Here is an 18,706-nt window from a genome sequence, read left to right on the forward strand (position 1 = left end):
GAGGTGTACTTACAACTAGTCAAATGACACTATTGTCGCAGCGGAGCGCTCTGGGGCCATGAAATATTTTCTTCTTCATTCGGTGGGGGGGTGTGTAACAGAAAAATTGGGATGATAGGGTGATGCTAGAAATCCAAAAACAAATAGCTGGTTTAGATTTTTTCAGTTTAATTTCTTCTGTGTGGTGTTTTCTTTTCCAAGTTAAAAAAAAAACATCCCACTAATTCTTTAGCTGGAAAATGCCAAAAAAAAAGAAAAGTGAATGCGTCGAAAACTATTGAATCACACCTATTCTTTTCTTGATGCCACCCCAGCAAACCTTTTTGAGCTGAAATAACAAATTCATGTCTTCATGCTGTGAGCAGCAGAGAAGATGACATCATCTTTGTGCAAGTGGATTCCGAGTAAGTCCTCAAGCATCATGACATCACTGCTGCATCATCATTAATTGACACTCTTGTTTTCTCACCAGTCAATTCACCAAAAGGATGCGGACCCCTTTGAAGCGAAGGTGAAAAAGGAAAGGAATCAAGGGGTCCTTAGAAAGAACAGGCCTCTCTTTGTGCTCCAGTAAATCTGAGGTCAGGGAACTGATGCTCTGATTGAAAGGCTGCCAAAATAAAATCAAGCCTCTCATTTACTGCTTTAAGTAAGATATAGCTGATTGAGCCACCACTTTTCTTTTCCATTTCCACTCTCTTGTTTGACATTTGCAGTGAGTGTGTCTGCATGGCCCAGAAGCTCCAAGGAAAGGGGTGAAGGCCATTGTCAAGGTGTTGCTATGGTTACCGCGCCCATAGACAATGCTGCATTAAAGGCTGCATTGAATTCTGAAGTACATGTACTGTGAAACGACCACATATGCTCTAAAGGTGTTGTCTCGCAAAAGCATTTACTTGAAGTTTAAGAATCATTTTTACACAACCATCAGTAAAAGAGCATCAAACAGGCTACATGTTGCAATTTTCACTTCGAGTCATATATCTCTTGTGTTAAAATGCTTGAGTTTTGAACTTTCTGGGTTGATGCGTTTTCGCTTCTTAACCGAGACATCTTTTCAGTGTGAGGTTCAGTGGGAGTAAATGAGAGAAGAAAAAGGATGTTTGCCCCCGTAACTGTGCCCCCAGCGCGAGCCTCCTCATACCACCCTTGTTGTCATGCACAGGCACTCTCCCTTTGGAACAGAATTTGGCTGGCAGGACAACAGCCATGTGTTTGCTCCACACTTTGAAAAACTTTTCAGTTGTGTGGGTTTCTGAGAATGAGAGCAAAGAGGAGGGGGCTGAGAGTGGCAATGGTGAGATACAGTATGGAGCGTAGAAGGAGCTGCAGTCTAAAACCAGCTGGTATTGATTTACTGATTCGATTTTCAAGATAAATCGAGTGTACAGCATTTGGGATCAGCCAACATACAGAATAGCAGGTAAGTGCACTCTTTTTACCTTCATCTTATTGTGTGGTCCGAAATGGCAGAGTTTTTATTTCTTCAACACTGTGTGTAAGTCTTCAGCCAGCATTGATTTGTTTCTTCCAGTCTTCACCACTATTTAACATTAAAAACGGGCACATCTTGAATTTGGAGCCAGGGCAAGTCTAGTCTTGTATGTAAGTGATGGCAATGCGTCACACTTGGCATTCCAGCACACAAGAAGCTGCCTCGTCCCCGGTACACCTGATAATTTGGTAACAGAAAGTAGACCGCGCTCAGTGTAAAAAGGAGCACATCTCCATTTTTCTGCTGGGGAAAGTCTAGTTTAGTCTGTTTGTGAATTCACGCTGCACGTCGATTGGCATTTCTGCAGACCGAGGGCATTTTCTTTTACACTCTCTCGCCACATCTTGCAAAGCATCGGAAAAATATACTAAATTATCTACAACCACATCTATCTTGAGGTGCAGATATTATAATAACGTGATTTTAGTGTGCATTATATGATTAAGGCGTAAGCAGACAGATTCGGCATCGGTGTCATGGATGTCATTACATTTCATTCATAAATCTGACAACAGCATAATTTTAGAAATTAATTCATTTGAATTATTTACTGTGTCATCACTATGATATTGAAAATATTTTAATAGTACAACTCTGACTGCGCAGCACAACCTTTGGGATTTTGGGCAGGGGGAGGTGGCTGTTGCTGGTCGCGGGTGCAAAACAGTCTCCAATTGCTTACCTCACATGTGCGTCTAAGTACGTCATCCGCAAGTGGAGATCTTGCAGTTTAAGTAAGTTCAAGCGCAACTTGACATGTGCTGATGTATTTTTTTTTTCAGAGATCCCACACTGAGCCCTCTGTCATAGATCCCACAGGATCATAGTTTAGTTTTCCCCCTTCCTTTTTTCATGTTTTTTTTTTCAGCTAAAAAATGTGGTGCTGCCTGGCGACTTGTCCTGCCATGTTGGCATAATTGTCTTCTATGTTCTTGGAAGGGTTGAAAATGTTAAATGAATTTTTCTGTTCTTTACCCGACATGTGACATGTGCAATGACAATAAAATTCGAATTCAACTTCAACATGACCCAAAAATATGCCAAATGTCATGGTGAAAATGTGAAGAATAACCAATTTGTCAATAAAGATTCGGTAAATTTCCCATGGGTCATGTACACACAGTACTTCCAAAAAGGCATGTTCCTTGCAAATGCAGCATAATTGAAAAGGGAACTAAACAGGTCTACCAATCACAAATTTCTATGCTCTTTTAGTTTTTAGATTTTGTATATCAACTAGCAGTCGCAGTGATGCAGCGCGAGGAGGTGTCGGCACGAGAGGAGTTCACCTATAGCCCCATGTCCACTCTGGAAAGAGGCAGTGGCTCGCTGGGAAGACGAGGTAGCAGGGGAATGGAGAGGAGAGTGGACAGGGGGGAGCAGGATGTGTCCGAGCGGGACAGCTACACTGTGGATGTGAGGGCCAGTGACCTGCAGCTGGCCCAGCCGGAGCCTCGAAAGCACCCCTGCTTCAGCTACAGGGCCTGGCTCTACAGCGTCCTCATAGGGGTAAGAGGAGGCAGATGATAGGATTCACCTCTTCAGGCTATTCCACACAAGTTTTAAAAGCTTGGCATGGTCTCTTTCAATGCGGAAGAACCTCGCTCTTGAAAATTTGGGTGTGATGGTAATAAGAATCTTATTCTCTGCTTCTTGGTTATATTACAGTACAATGAGCAAAAGTCGTTACCTGTGCTCATTAGGTTTCTTGTTGAAGCAATTCTGCAATTTACAGTAAGGCATATGGGGGTGGGGGTTATTAATTAGGAAGCATTGGTTATTCATTATTGAACTTTGTTAACAGTACGATCAGGCTGAAGAGCAAGGGCAACATCCTGCATCCCAAATGGGGAGCCCATTTATCTACAACGCATTTTCCCCTTTTCAAAATTCATTCATTCATTCATCTTCCGAGCCGCTTGATCCTCACTAGGGTCGCGGGGGGTGCTGGAGCCTATCCCAGCTGTCTCCGGGCAGTAGGCGGGGGACACCCTGAATCGGATGCCAGCCAATCGCAGGGCACACAGAAACGAACAACCACTCACACTCACACTCACACCTAGGGACAATTTAGAGTGTTCAATCAGCCTGCCATGCATGTTTTTTGGAATGTGGGAGGAAACCGGAGCACCCGGAGAAAACCCACGCAGGCCCGGGGACACACACACAGGGAGGCCGGAGCTGGAATCGAACCCGGTACCTCTGCACTGTGAAGCCGACGTGCTAACCACTGGACTACCGGGCCGCCCCCTTTTCAAAATAATACTGTATATTGTAGCATATCATTAATATTTTTTTTCCAATAAGGCACCTATTTACTCGTAAAGAAGAGGCTCATGGTGACCACAGCATTACAAACCATTGATCGTGACATGACTACGCGTTACATGAAAAAACGTTATAAACCTGGCAACTTTATTGTAAAGAGACAACATATGTGGACGTTCTGCTTGAATGCAAATGCCCATAAACAAAGTACAATATGTGCATGAAAACCATATTACTGAAAACTTGGTTTGTGATAAGAATAAAATACAGTATATGCCAAGTAATGCCAGTGTGGGTTTTCTTGGGGTACTGCGGTTTCCTCCCGCGTTCCAAAAACATGCACCGTAGGTTCAGTGTCCCGAGTTGTAATTGTGAGCGCGGATGGTTGTTCATGTAAGTGTACCCTGCGATTTGCTGGCAACCAGTTCAGGGTGTACCCTGCCTACTGCCCGAAGACAGCTGGGATAGGTTTCAGGCTCTCCTCGTGATGATAAGTGGGTTAGAAAATGGATGGACGTACGGAAATCTATATGTAATTTGCGGTTAATTCCCTCAAATTTTCCATTGGAAATGTTTTGGACAGAATAACTTTAGATCAATGTGCTTCAATGTATAAGAACACAATTATGGTGTTATTTATTGCCTTTTTTAATGCCAAAGCCCACCTGAATGGATGCATGTACATGGTCACAGGGCAGTCTTCTCATCACCTCTGGGTTCTCTTTGTACCTGGGAAATCGCTTTCCTGTTGCCATGGACTACCTGCGCTGTGCTGCAGGCTCAGTAAGTGAAATCACATTCTTAGCTTTTCCCTTCTGTCTGTCTTTGACCTCAATATAAATGCCATTTGCAAAAGAAAATATGTATTTAAGAGTTTGCACTTATTTTGAACTGTGTGATTTTTCTTAACAGGGCATACCAGCAGCAATTGCTAGCTTTGCTATTGCCAAGAACAGACATATTTCAGTAAGTTATGTATAGAAGTAAAAACACATTAATTTCAATTAATGCCGACTTTTTTAAAACATTATTATTAATACTGTAACACCTTTCATCCAGATGTGTGGCGCCTGTCTTATAGCAGTGCTTCCCAACCTTTTCATGAGCTGAGGCATGTGCTTTGCATTAGAAAAATCTTAAGGCATGCCACCAAACAAAAGTGTCACAAAGTGACACGGCATGGCTCAGTGGTAGAGTGAGCCAGAGGTTGTCGAAGTGTCCTTGAGCAAGATACTGAACCCCCACTTGCTCCTGAGGCAGTGTCATCAGGAGGTAAATGAGTAAAATAGTGTAAAGCACTTTGAGGACCCGGGGTAGAAAAGTGCTATGTGAGTGACAGCCCATTTACCATTACAAAAATAACGTCTCCTCAAATAATTGTGATCGTGTATCAATGAACTCGTGAATATAGTTCCTCAGTGTCAGGTCTGGGCCTGTTTTGTAGAAAATAATACAAATATTCTGTTGTATGAATGAAAAGATACATGGATACACATGGTTAATTGTGCCTTCTGCCATCTAGTGGAAGGGCATTGAATTGTTCTTCCAGTCCCTACGTTCCTGCCATAGATAAATTAACAAAGGTACTTTTATTTTTATAGGAAATAAATACACATTTTAGACAACTGAAGTTGAATTGGATACTTTCCCCATGGCACACATGACAATGTTTTTACAGAATACTGTATGTGCTGTGTTGGAAATATATGATCTATAATGTATTATTGTATGTTTTCATGTTTTTTCAAGGTGTCCGATTTCCAGGTGGTCTATGTGTCAACTTTTGCAGTAACGACCACCTGTCTGGTTTGGTTTGGATGTAAACTGGTCCTCAGCCCTTCAGCTGTCAATGTAAAATCATCCTCAGACTTGAATCCTGTTCCATAATATGAACACCTCTTGTCGACGTAAACTATTGCAGTCTATGTTCTTGTTCATTGTCTTTTGTACTTCGTATCCCACTGCCTAGATCAACTTCAATCTCATCTTGATGATTTTGCTAGAGGTGTTGATGGCTACGACTGTCATCCTGTCAGCTCGCTCCGGAGAGGACTGCTGCTGCCACAGAAAGGTGCGTATGTGTCCATCTGATGTTATCCTTCACAAAGATCACGCACTTCTGACTATTCCATTTTATTATCCTTCCACCAGTCTGAGACAAACCAACAAACTTTGGTTACAACCCTTGCAGTATTCCCCACTCGTCTCCTCAAAGCCTACTCTGTGAGTTGCTGCCAGCCAGACTGACATTCTTTTCATGCTCCACGGCTCTCTGTGACGGAAATCTATCTGTGGCAGGTGATCGAAGTCATTGTAGGAATCTCCGCTGTGTTTGGAGGTATTATTGCGCTCAACATGGATGCATTGCTGCCCGGCCCCTACTTGTCCGTCACATTTTTCTGGATACTTGTGGCTGTAAGTTTTGTTCGCTTTTTACAAGAAAGCTGGTAACTGAGTGGTGTGGTAACTCATAGGTAGTGAGGAAATGTATTATTTCAAATCACAAACAATACGGTAGAGTACACCCTGAGTGAAAATGTCCAAATCGGCCCATTTGGTCTTTTTTTTTTCTTTCCCATTGTTCTGTCACACAGTAGACGTACAAGGTTTCGGGTATGAACAGGGAGCAGTTATATTAGAAGACAGTTATTAGAAGTTCAGTACCAACTTATGGCAAATAACTTTGAGGAAAGTCAACTTGATCACCCAATTTGTACAGATTAAGGTTACCTAATAATGTGTATTGTCTAAATTTACATGCTTCTTTCTTTGGTATAGAACAATGGGAGTTTGGAGAAGAGCACTGGAAGAAGTCCATTGGCTATCCATTAAATTAAAAAAATCCTTAAAAATAGCCTATTCCGTGCACGTATATGTCGTAGATTCCCCTGAAAGTGTGGAGAGCATCAGTTGCTTAGCTTTTTGAATCTGAGAGCTACTCGAGTGGTAAAGGCTCCCAGTTTAAGAAAAGACAATATAACAATTATTTGTCCCACACTGGGGAAATTCGCAGTCTACAGCAGCAAAATTGGGGCGGGGAGGGTAGAAAAGAAAAAACAAAGTGTTGCATGCACAAAATAAATAAGTTTCCGAAAAAGAACTGTACACAGTGTAAAATGCAATATAAATATAAGATATAGCTATACAAGCATATATGCAACTGCATATATGAAACATAAGGTGGCTGTGCTTTGATACACACTTTAACAATACATTTTTTTGAAATTACCTGTAATTATGTTATCATTCATTAATTGTTGATATTCACTTATGTGAAGACACTGATCATGTGTATGATTTCTCACAATAATTGGGAAACGGATAAAAATGAATATGGTACATTTATTTCTACACATCTCTGCCAATGGCCACATTTTTGAATGATCAATTTTTACGATACTGTATACCCAGGTTATCACAATGTCCCATCACTGGTGAGCTATTTTTAGAAGAGACCCACAGGCTATTGCCGTGGACCCTTTGGGCTACTCGGTGCCCGCGGACACCACGAGGTGACTTCTCCTGATATAGAGGATTGGTTGGTGTTCAGAGAATAAACTCCAGGTTGAGCGAATTTTATTGCTTCTCAGGGACGATAATAAAACAGAGAAAGCAGCTGAGGTTTATATCAATGCCATGTCTCTGGGCCTTGTCACTTATTGTACATATTGGTTGTGATCTGCTCATGTTTGCAGTGTTTTCCAAGTGCAATCGCCAGTCATGTTGTGTCAGAATACCCGAACAAATGCCTGGTGAGTATAACACAGCATTGTACTCTATTAATATAATTTATGCCTATTTAAAGTGTGGCTTAAAACAAATAAATAAATTCTCCCACCAAGTATAATTTGATCTTGAACACAGTTGCCTGGGCTTCAAAGATACAGTTCAAGAGTACCAAAATAACTGTTGGTGTATAGTACATAAAGGGTGGAGCTTGAAAGACTGTAGGCTGTCGATTGATGGACAGGCAAGTGCTACTTCCATGGGACAACAGCAATGGAATGGAAACAACACACTTAATTATTTTTCTCAAACAGAACTGACTTGTTTTTCATAAGTCTTCTTTATCCCCTGTCATTCAACATCCTTTAACACCTTTTACGGCATGCTTGGCCCCGGGTGTATTTTATGAGGAAGTTAATAGGGGCCAGTTTGTGACTTTATGTTTGAATACATCTACCCTTAAAGACGTTTTCTTCAATCTTTGCTCTCTCTTTGGTGTCATTCAGGTGGAGGTGCTGATCGCCATCAGCAGTGTGACATCTCCTCTCCTCTTTTCAGCCTCCGGCTTCCTCTCTTGTAGTGTGATCAGCTTTATTGACATTTTTCTACACGAAGTGCCGACAGCCAAGGTGAGTTGGATGAATCTATTTATCTATGACGGCTTAAAAGCACAAATCCCAAATAAGTAGTAATAAGAATCACTTATTTCCACACGGCCATGTTGCAGCAATCCTACGACATCTTGCTGCTGATTCTGCTGGTGTTATTGCTGGTGCAGGCCATTTTAAATTCCGCCACCGTGGTGCACTGTGCCTCCTACAAGAGTCAGCTACGCTTGAGGGCAACACAACAGAGTGATGACAACATGGGAACTTCCAGCCAGTACTGTGGGGTATACACTGAACACAAAATTCCCATACGTCATTTTTTTTTTTTTGCCTCTCATTCCGCACCCTAGGTATTATATGTTTTGCCGTACTAATGCATGCTCTTTACCCGTTATTCTATTTCTCCTCTCTCTCCCAGCAACCATCCAATGGAGTGCTGCAGAACTTCACTAAAGACAGAACCCCAAAGGCAGTTATGGTGCAAATCACTCACTGACTACAATACATGAAAATGAAACTTTAGAGGTGTAAAAAGAATCTGTTCCGAAATCTGAATTATATTGTGATTAGAGAAGCAAAGTGGGAATATATAAAAACTGTTATATTTGTAGGCCCCAAGACATTGGATTAGACTCTTTGGTTCTACAGGATGTCATCTGCACTAGATCTTGATTTTTGTTTGTTTCCTACTAAAGGACAAATCATATATTTCATCTGCAGCATCTATTTTTTTTTGTGTGTTGGAAAAGCAGGGTTATGGCAATGATGGTATTATTATTGTATATGTTTGCACTTTTCACAAGGACATGGTGTAAAACACAGTATTACAAGTTTGTGTCCCTTCATTGTGTTTTAGATCTTTAAATGCTTTGAGTTCTTCAATACAAGGTTGAACACGTTTTCCACAGCATAGTGTAAAACAGGAACTGGAAATGTCCAAGTATAAATGTGCAGTAAGTGTACACCAGAGTATTTTGAGTTTATGATTTGCTTACACACCTTAGTTGGACTGTTTTTGGGAAAGACCTTGATTGTCTTTGACCAAGACATTGAACCCAGCATTTCAATGTCACTCTATCACCATTAATAATAATAATAATATGTTATGGTTGTTGATAATCTGCAGAATTAATGGAATTTAAAAATGAATATACATTTTTTATATAATTCAAATTATTTATTATTACCATCACGGTAAGGATACATGATTATCATAAATTTGAGTGCGCTCAGCAAAAGGAAGAGACTGTATTTAGGTGTGACATTCAGGATGAGGAACAGCTTTTCTAACCGGCACAAACCGGCTTGAGGAGGGAAGCTGACTGACTTGTGGCTTGTCATGAGCATCGGGGCCACCTCCGCATCGCAGAGAAGGGAGTTTAATTTGAGAAAATAGCAAATTTTTGGCGATGGGTGCTCAGCAAGTATGGTGCATTAATTACTCATCTCAGTAAATGATGGAAGTTGTCCTGAAGACCTTTAAACGATTTTTATCCCAATCTACTTATTTCATTAAATCAATGAAAACCACAACTGCAACTAACATACATGATGGTAATGTATTCCAGGGCATAGTATGAATCAAGAGTGTATATCATCTGGGCTAAAAGGCTATTTTGAATAGGCTACTCTACGATGGCCATGTCCAGCTATATATACAGTAGACCTATCTTTTTATCCAATACAGTACATGAGCTATAGTTCTGATAATAATGCTAACCTTTTCAATGACACTGTCAGAATGGATATGGTGAAAAACGCTCAATGCCCTCAAAATTCTTGAAAACTCTGCCCTAACAGTCAAACAAAACTTGGGAGTTCAAATTACCGTTATGGTGTCGTCAGGTAATTTATCTAAATATCGCAGGAGAATGAAGGATTTGTTCCTTTCTTTGCCTATTGTGTGTGTGTGTGTGCGTGTGTGTGTGTGTGTCTGTGTGTGTGTGTGTGTGTGTGTGTGTGTTTAGTTTTTTTTTTTTTTGTGATGCCACAGAAGAGAAAACATGGACAACCATAAAATTATAATTGGAATTTCTAGTATTGAAAATGTAATCTGGCTGTTCAGTGTAAACAATACAAATTATTAGATAGCACTGGCATATACAAATTAATTTGACCATTTGATATAGAGTAACAATATAAATTGTGTGGAGCAGGTTCGGACTCTGACGGAAATGAACAGAGAAACCGATGAAGAAAAGTATTTCCTATTTCTGCTGCCCGGGCCAGTCATCTTGAAACGGTACAGTATACTGTTTACATTTCCTTATACAGTATTTGTTTGATAGCAACTTTAGTATTTATCTTAAAATGCTGCCATTATAGTTCAGGGCTTCATGATAGGAAGGGTTTGTCATATTTAAAATTGTTTTTGTCATGTTGTGCCCGAAGCGATAGAATGATCGCTTCGTGCACAACAAAATAAGGAAGTGGATCCCCGAAATAGCAGACACAGAAAAGGTTTGTCAGAGAACAAACTAGGTTTAATACAAAAACACAAAATGCCCGTCCGGGAGAAACAACAAAAAGCGCTGGTCAAAAATAGGACCAGGAATAAATTAAGGAGGTAACAGAAAACGCTTGCGGGAAAAATAGCAAGGAGAATGAATTGGCAACTATAGAAATACACATGAGCGGATATAAAGACGCGCAATTACAGCCACAAGGCTTCAAGGCAACGAATGGAATTAGTAGTAAGCGAGAGAATTGGCACGGCGTGGAATACTCCGGCAGTAAGTCAACTGCCAGAGCGCACAAATAAAGCCCGTGTAATTAGTCCCCAATGGGTGACAGGTGTGTAGGTGGTAACAGGGCCTGCCCCCTGCTGGCAAACATGGGACTTGACAGTTTTTAGTTAAATAATTATTAATAATTTGAATACTGTGAAAACTACAATCACAACATGATGATGATGATGATGATAATAATAATAATACCTCATTGACAGAGTCAACCAAAACTGTCTTTGTGGTGTCAAACTATATTATAATGTGCATAATGACTATTGTAGTCCTATTTATTTATTTACCTGATGAGTAAAATCTCTCCAGGACAAATGCAATGCAATGATACACAATTGCAAACCATAATAGGCATTCATAGATAATTAACATACATTTATGACAGTTTGTAGAAAATGAAAAATCATTTAATGCAATTAAGAGTGAGCATATACTTTCAAGCTATTTAAGTGTTCCACTCCCGCAATTTAGACCAAACATCGGAAGCTTACAACCACAACAATTACTCAATGAATAAAGCCTACACCTAGAAACTGAGCATTATGATACTTGTCATTGCTGAATAGTTAATACTGCTCGCCTCCTGTATCTTATTATATAGTTTACCGAATAAAAATATTATAAGAGTGTGTAGACACTGATTGGAGCAGAAAGCGACCACATTGAATGTATTGGACAGCTGGAAAAATGGCTCGTAATAGCGAATTGGAAGGAGTACACAAGAAGATCATCAACTGGCACCACCCCGTAATAATTCCCTTCCTTACCAGCGCCATTAGCTAGACCTTGCAGCTTGTTGTGTGATGAGCAACAGAATGTTAATGTGTGATGAGACAAGAAGACGGAGAGGAGGAGAGGGGAGATGACGAGGTGAGGGGTATTGGAGGTAGGGAGTGTGGGGCGTGGGGGGGGGGGGGGTTCGGTAAAGGCGGAACAAACCGGTGTGCGCGGCTACATGCTGTAAACTGCTCGCCCGCACTGCAGATTATTAACTCTTAGTCTGCCGAGAGATGCTTCCAGACAAGGTGGGTGAATTTAATCAATTTGCTCTTCACTCCTCATGTACCGACATATGTACAATGGACGCGAAGTGTATTAATGTCGCATCATGTGTGGAGCATCTTTAGAGAGCGCGTGCGCGCGGAAGCAGCGCCGCTCAGGCTCACACACAAAGAGATGACACACACGCGCTCGCGCACACGGGAACACGCACACACAGTTAGTTGATGCACTTTTATGTTTTGCTGCATTAGTATATATGCATTTCTCGTGGACCTGAGACGCATCCAAGCCAGCTAATAGGGCATCATGATGCTTCCCCAATTACAGTTAATGTCGCAAGAGTGCTTCTTCACCTCTGCTTATGTCCACATGCCGTTGTGGTTCTTCAGTGTAACCCTGAGGACAAACTCGAAGTTCCTTCTCCTTCGCCCATTGTCGCACTCTGCTGATTGAAAGGATTTGCTTGTCGTGTAAGTGAAGTAGGAGGATAGATACTAGTAAGGGATTTCCATTTCCCTTTTAACATGAGAAGCATGTCATCCAACTGTGGGACATACTCTGTCAAACCGGACTGGAGAAATTCCAAATGGCTCTGAGACATAGGTGATTAAAATGTGATGCTACACCTTTAAATTGCAATGAAATAAAGTTACGACTTGGCTGCTTTAACGTTACATAGCATTTGGGGTGTGGACAAAGTTATGTTGGCAAAGTGTACAAGTGTCTCATCTCTGAGCCATTAAAGGCACTTTCTACTCCTGCAAAGACAAACTGGACATTTTGAAGAAAAGGAGGAAAGTGAGAGGGTAGGAAAGGTTGTCAAGGACGGGCTGCCATACAAAGGACATTCACACAACCTTCCAGAGTCTGCAGCAGTTTCAAAAATTCATGAAAATCATGCAAGCATGAATGCACATGCTCAGAAAGACTCAACTCATAAATGCTAAAAATTACTGCGAAACTGTATGCTAACTGTGATTTTTGGCTTGTTTTCCATTCCAGATGACATATGTAAGGATACTGTACACATGTTCTCAGACTACTTTGGTAAGAGTATGATAAAGCAATTCTTTGCCAACTAGGTGCATTCTAAGGACATTTGATAGGATCAGTAATATTTCATATGGAGGTTCTTAATGACGTATTTGTGAGATGTTAGCACTGTTATTGGGCTTTTCCCGTAATTTGACGCTCACGTGAAAAATCCTTGCTTGTTTCATTTTCTTGTTGTCTTTCAGAAAGGTGGCGAGCAAAGCATCTTTTTACCTGTTCCCTCAGGATCTCATGGACACATCCTAAATTAAGACTACTCTCACATTGCATGGGAACTGAAGCAAGGGCTGTAGCGCTATAACAAAATGAAGAGATGGAAGCTGAAAAGGCAGAGAAAACAATCTGCTCCTGAGCATTGACTTTACCATGGAACTGCTTTGAGAAATAGCAAACATTTTGAGTTCAGGCAAGAAGCACACAACGGGACCCGATCCTTTGCCATCTATGGCTACAGAGGCTCAAGTTGCCCACAGATAGGTGTTCGGGTGTGCACCAGAGTGTGTTATTTAAGTTCACACGCAAGAGTGTGGTCGCCCCTCGAACCAAGACGGGCTTGTAGTGTGTGTCATTTCGTTCACAGATGCAGAACATCCTTGACCAAAACTTAGACATGGCAACAGCTCTACTAGCTGGTGAGAAGCTGAAGGAGCTCATCCTGCCGGGCTCGTCGCAAGATGAGAGGGGCGGTGCATTGGCCAGTTTAATGGTGCAGCTCAAACTGGAGCTGCCCTTTGATCGCGTTGTCACGATAGGGACAGTGATTATCCCCATTCTGCTGGTCACCCTTGTCTTCACCAGGAACTTTGCAGGTGAGACTGTTTTTAACTACTATTCATGTTTCAGGTATAGTTTGTAACAAAATGTGGATTTGGACTGCATACTGGGCCAATCACCAGTCAGTTGGCGGATGGTTGATAGCCCTTGTCCATTCATTGACGTTTCGGCGCCGAAAGGAAAATTTTATAGGGGAGGAAGACTAAATGTGATGGACCGGACTGATGTTTGGTCATTGCTGAGTCAGACCTCTTGAAGAAAACATGCTGCATATTATAGGCTACCTTGAGTGTGTTTTTGTCGCAATGGCTTTGGCCAACAAAAATGTATTTAATATGACTTGTGGAGTTTGCATGTTCTCATGTTCGCTATGGCTGCCTTTCATGGTAGGTTATTTCACAGTCACCCTGTGATTGACCGGTCATCAGCCCAGAGTTATTACACCAATTGGCCAAAGTCAGCAGAAATCGGCTCTGTAAGACAGTGCTTTCCAAGAATGCTATTGGCTGACAACCAGTTCAGGGTGTCCCCTGCCTACTGCCTGAAGGCAGCTGGGATAGGCGCCAGCACACCCCGCAACCCTTGTGAGGATAAGCGGATCAGAAAATGGATGGATGGATAAATGGATGGATGTTTTCCAATATTGATTTAGCCAACAAACATATTTTATATTGGTAAAATCTCACGGCACACTGCCTGATATTGATATTGTTGGTGGCAGCCCTCATTTTGACGATGCACTGGAGAGATGTGTTAAAATGTTCAACTACAAGGACATTTTTACACACACAAAGACAAGCAATGTGCTAAATGTGCCCTCTGGAGTGATGGCGTTTATAAAGAAATTAGACTGTTCACACATTTAAGTAACATAAAAGCAAAATCCTGCAATTGGTAGGAGTTGAAGACCAGTCCAGGGTCAGCTGGGAGAGGTTCAAGCTCAAGCGTCCGTGACCCTAACGGCGACAAGCGATGTAGACAATAGATGGATGGGTACCATCGAGTAAAAGTAGATACACAGTGAATCCCAGTTATTGCAGGCAATGTTTTTGAGTGTTGCTTATGTCTTTTTCTACCCTCAGAGGAGTCCATATACTGTTACACACCACACAACTTCACCAGAGACCAGGCACTGTACGCAAGAGGCTACTGCTGGACAGAGCTGCGTGATGCTGCACCTGGTGTGGAGCCTCACCTCTGGCCTTCACTATTTGAGCACAAGTTTCTACCTTATGCCCTTCTGGCCTTTGCTGGTATTATGTACATCCCCGCTCTGGGTTGGGAGTTTCTTGCCTCTACCCGGCTCACGTCAGAGCTCAATTTCCTGCTTCAAGAGATTGATAACTGCTATCACAGAGCTGCTGAGGGCCGCGCCCCAAAGATTGAGAAGCAGATTCAATCCAAAGGACCTGGCATCAGTGAGAGGGAGAGAAGAGAGATCATTGAGAATGCAGAGAAAGAGAAGAGTCCTGAGCAAAACCTTTTTGAGAAATATTTAGAAAGACGGGGCCAGAGTAACTTTTTGGCAAAGATTTACTTGGCACGTCACCTGGCTATCATCTGCCTCAGTTCCATCCCTATTTCCTACCTGAGCGCTTACTATGCCCGACAAAGACAGAACGAATTTACCTGTGCTCTTGGGGAGCTCCCGGACATTAGTAGTTATTCCGAGCTCAAGCTTCGGGTCAACTGCAAGCTGCCTGCTGTGCAGTTGCAACGAATCATGGCAGCAGTCGATATCGCTCTGCTCTGCACCATGAACCTTATTATCCTGCTTAATTTGCTGCATTTATTTGTAGTGCGTAAGTCCAACTTTGTATTTGACAAGTTACATAAAGTGGGTATCAAGACACGCCGTCGTTGGCAGAAGTCTCCGTTCTGTGACATCAACATCTTGGCCATGTTTTGTAATGAGAACAGAGATCACATCAAGTCCCTCAACAGGCTTGACTTCATCACCAATGAGAGCGACCTCATGTATGATAATGTGGTCCGACAGCTGTTGGCTGCTCTAGCACAGTCCAACCACGATGCAACACCCACTGTGAGGGACTCTGGGATCCAAACAATAGATCCAAACATGGATCCCTCTGATCTCGGAGTGAGAGATATGCCTTCTGAGCCGCTTGTCATCAAACGACCCCGCAAGAAGATTAAATGGATCCCAACCTCTAATCCTCTTCCGCAGTCTTTCAAAGTAAGTTGGGAAATGGATGTCTAATGACCTTGAAAACATGACAAGAGTTCACAAGTACAGATTCAAATACAATTTAAAAAAACGACATCAACACTACTTTATACATTGCTTTATGCTGTTGATAAGGCCTGTGCTTTTTCATCTGTGAAGGAACCTCTTACTCTGACACGTTTGGAAAATAATGCCAAGCCCGAAAAACCCAAACCTCTCAGACGAAAGACGGTAGCGGACAGTTTCATTGCGCCACTTCTGGATACAAAGAGCACACAGTATCCTGCAACAAAAGGTATTTAGTTTTGTTCAAATATTTTCCATTCATATTTTCGCACAGGGCAGTACGGTTCTGCCTGTGCTTGCCCAGGTTCTCTCTGGGTACTCCAGCTTCCACCCACATTCCAAAAATAGGCATGCTGTCTTCATTGATGACTCTAGGTTGTTCACGGGTGCATGTGATTGTGTTTGTCTACATGTGCCCTGTGTTTGACTGGCAACTGGCCTACGGCGCACTTCCCTTCTCACCCAAAGCAGCCTGACTCAGCTGTGACCCTAATGAGAAAAAATACTCTGAAGTACAACATTTCAGAGATCTTATCAATGTCTTCGTGTCCATGTAGATTTAAGTGGGATAGAGAAAAAGCACACTCGGAACTTCTCTCTGGATGTTCATCCATACATGCTGACCATTCGTAAACCAAAGGTGGAGATCACAACCACAGACCCTCTTCCCTCAGAGCACAACATGGATACTGTATACCTTGAAGGCACACACACTATTGTTCACGTTTCCAGTGCAATTACAGGTAAGTTCCTTTAGGTCACTTCTTCAGATAAGAATCAAATATAATCGCTCCAACCTCAGAATGTGTAAGACTCTTAAACCTGCATCTCTCATCACAGGGCCGGAAAACCGTTGTATGCTATTCCAATTAGAAACCTATGAATCCCTATTTCCATCACCAAGCGACACAATTTGGTTTAATCCTTGAGTATGGTACTTATACAGACCTCGAAGTGAAGAGATTCAGGGTTCTAGTTAACAGAGAAGGAGTTAATAGGGAATTGTAATTTACGTGTTACACAATCTTGTAGCCCAGGAGTTAGTGCATTTGACTTTCAACCGGTCAGACAGTGGCGGCAGGTGTTCGAAACCCAGGTATAGCTGGACAGAACAGAATCGCAAGGTGTGGGGGGGCTTTGGCAGTGTACTGTTTCAAATGACTGACCTTAAGGTACCTGCTATCATTGGATTAATCCCAACTCAGTGACCCATGTATGGCTACACAGCGTGTAGTCCATCTTTGAAGCTAAGTCAGGATAAGCGCCCTACAAATGTATGAAAATACAGAAATGAACTTGGTAAATATTGTACAAAGGGTAAATTATACTGTATGTTGATTTTTTTTTCCGCCCCAGAGAACAAAGTTTGCTCTCCAGAATCAACCACTGCCTTTTCAACAGTGACCCTGCCTACCAGCACATATGTCAATGGTGGCAGCCCCAACCCACCATCGAGTGAGGATCCCCTCTGTCCCAAACCATCTCCTCCTCCAAGCGAACCTGTCACACAGGAGGAGAGTCTTGAGTCTCAGCCACCAACACTCACCAGAGCACCTACACACCAGCTGCTGAGTATTCATCATACTCTCTTTGAGGAAGAAGAGGAGGAGGAAAACCGTAGAGACAGGCTTGCAGGGCGACCCGGGGAACTCATTGTTGCAGGGGAATGTTAAAGGAAGATAGAAATTCTGATGGACTTCCTCCCTGATTCTGTTCTCGTCAACACTGCAGTTCTCGGCACACATGAGCACTAAGTCAACCATGTCTACTCTTCTCACACTCTTCTATGCTAGCTCGTTTGAGTTAGGTAGAACTGTACCGCCGAATTGACTTTGGAACAAGTTTGCGTATGTGGTGATGTTGAGCTGAGTATTACTGTAGGAAACGATGTCACATTCATATCTCAGGATGACTGTGTACAATTCATCACCCACCAATGAAACCAGCAGTGATCAAATTCAACAGGGTGCTACAGGGCAGCGGTGAAACAGTTAGGATGATTGGATGAATGACTATAAAGGGTGAGTGATCTTTCTTAAAACATACAGTATCTGCAAAGAGGACTGCATTGTCTTTAAAAATGATTAATTCATGTATCGCTTTGTCCCTTTATTACAATAGCCAAGTAGACAGGTAGTTCACGCAATACAGTCTTTAACCTGCAGAAGTAAATATGCAAAAGATAACAATTTTGTGGCAATAATGCGCTTACCACATCATATTTACATATGTACATCATGTAAATTTCCCCAGTGTGGGACGAATAAAGGATATCTTATCTTATATGTCACAGTACGTTATACATCATACATATCTGTACATGGCACTGTATATGATGTTTGTGTAGTGTTAAGCTATAAAGTGCATCCTGGCTTTGCCATTCACATTTCTTCACATATAAGGGTGACGTGTGAGCACTTGAAACAAGTATATTTTCACATCATAAATGATAGATCATGTTGTATTGAATTACAACAAAAGAGCTAAGTTGCCGTACATGTCTTCTAAATTTGTTTCCATGCTGCAACCTTTTTCATATGTTAACAATCGCCAGATCATCCAGACCAAGGAGGTGAAAATAATGATTTTTTCACTTGGAATTTCAATTTGTAGAAAGAACAAAGTGTCAGTAAGCCGAATTAGCACGTTAGACTATGTACAATGAGGGGGGGGGAAACTCATATACAGGACATGTTTATCACAAGAGACATAAAGCCAACTTTTTATTCTACCATCCTACAAACCAAAAAGCAATTTAATGAGACTTGTTGCACGGATACACTAA

At 41.9% G+C, this 18,706-nt stretch overlaps 2 protein-coding genes across 3 annotated transcripts; both read left to right on the forward strand.

Annotated features, from left to right (window-relative positions):
• Window positions 1–402: 402 nt before the first annotated feature.
• On the forward strand, window positions 403–9,059 carry mlc1 (modulator of VRAC current 1). Of its 2 annotated transcripts, XM_052061759.1 has the most exons (13): window positions 403–1,423; window positions 2,126–2,229; window positions 2,711–3,004; window positions 4,457–4,546; window positions 4,676–4,729; window positions 5,513–5,614; window positions 5,733–5,834; window positions 5,915–5,986; window positions 6,062–6,178; window positions 7,459–7,515; window positions 7,996–8,118; window positions 8,217–8,381; window positions 8,516–9,059. In XM_052061759.1, the coding sequence occupies exons 3-13, from the start codon at window positions 2,747–2,749 to the stop codon at window positions 8,591–8,593; spliced, it is 1,218 nt and encodes a 405-aa protein (XP_051917719.1). In that variant the 5' UTR covers window positions 403–1,423; window positions 2,126–2,229; window positions 2,711–2,746; the 3' UTR covers window positions 8,594–9,059. The 2 variants fall into 2 exon arrangements, with proteins under 2 accessions (XP_051917719.1, XP_051917718.1); XM_052061758.1 differs by lacking the exon at window positions 2,126–2,229 and having other exon boundaries at window positions 405–1,423.
• Window positions 9,060–11,745: 2,686 nt separating this feature from the next.
• panx2 (pannexin 2) lies at window positions 11,746–18,592 on the forward strand. Its single transcript, XM_052061703.1, has 6 exons — window positions 11,746–11,863; window positions 13,079–13,702; window positions 14,750–15,864; window positions 16,015–16,150; window positions 16,479–16,664; window positions 17,278–18,592. The coding sequence occupies exons 2-6, from the start codon at window positions 13,474–13,476 to the stop codon at window positions 17,592–17,594; spliced, it is 1,983 nt and encodes a 660-aa protein (XP_051917663.1). The 5' UTR covers window positions 11,746–11,863; window positions 13,079–13,473; the 3' UTR covers window positions 17,595–18,592.
• Window positions 18,593–18,706: the final 114 nt, after the last annotated feature.

Source organism: Hippocampus zosterae, chromosome 3 (genome assembly GCF_025434085.1).
Source record: "Hippocampus zosterae strain Florida chromosome 3, ASM2543408v3, whole genome shotgun sequence".
Classification (NCBI taxonomy): Eukaryota; Metazoa; Chordata; class Actinopteri; order Syngnathiformes; family Syngnathidae; genus Hippocampus; species Hippocampus zosterae.

Bases quoted from the DNA above. Each gene is read 5' to 3' on its own strand.
- panx2 (XM_052061703.1), top strand. From the start codon at position 13,474: ATGCAGAACATCCTTGACCAAAACTTAGACATGGCAACAGCTCTACTA. The intron at 13,703-14,749 runs GTGAGACTGTTT...TTCTACCCTCAG, and splicing joins CTTCACCAGGAACTTTGCAG to AGGAGTCCATATACTGTTAC. The intron at 16,665-17,277 runs GTAAGTTCCTTT...TTTCCGCCCCAG, and splicing joins CGTTTCCAGTGCAATTACAG to AGAACAAAGTTTGCTCTCCA.
- mlc1 (XM_052061759.1), top strand. From the start codon at position 2,747: ATGCAGCGCGAGGAGGTGTCGGCACGAGAGGAGTTCACCTATAGCCCC. The intron at 5,615-5,732 runs GTAAAATCATCC...CCCACTGCCTAG, and splicing joins TCAGCCCTTCAGCTGTCAAT to ATCAACTTCAATCTCATCTT. The intron at 8,119-8,216 runs GTGAGTTGGATG...GCCATGTTGCAG, and splicing joins ACGAAGTGCCGACAGCCAAG to CAATCCTACGACATCTTGCT.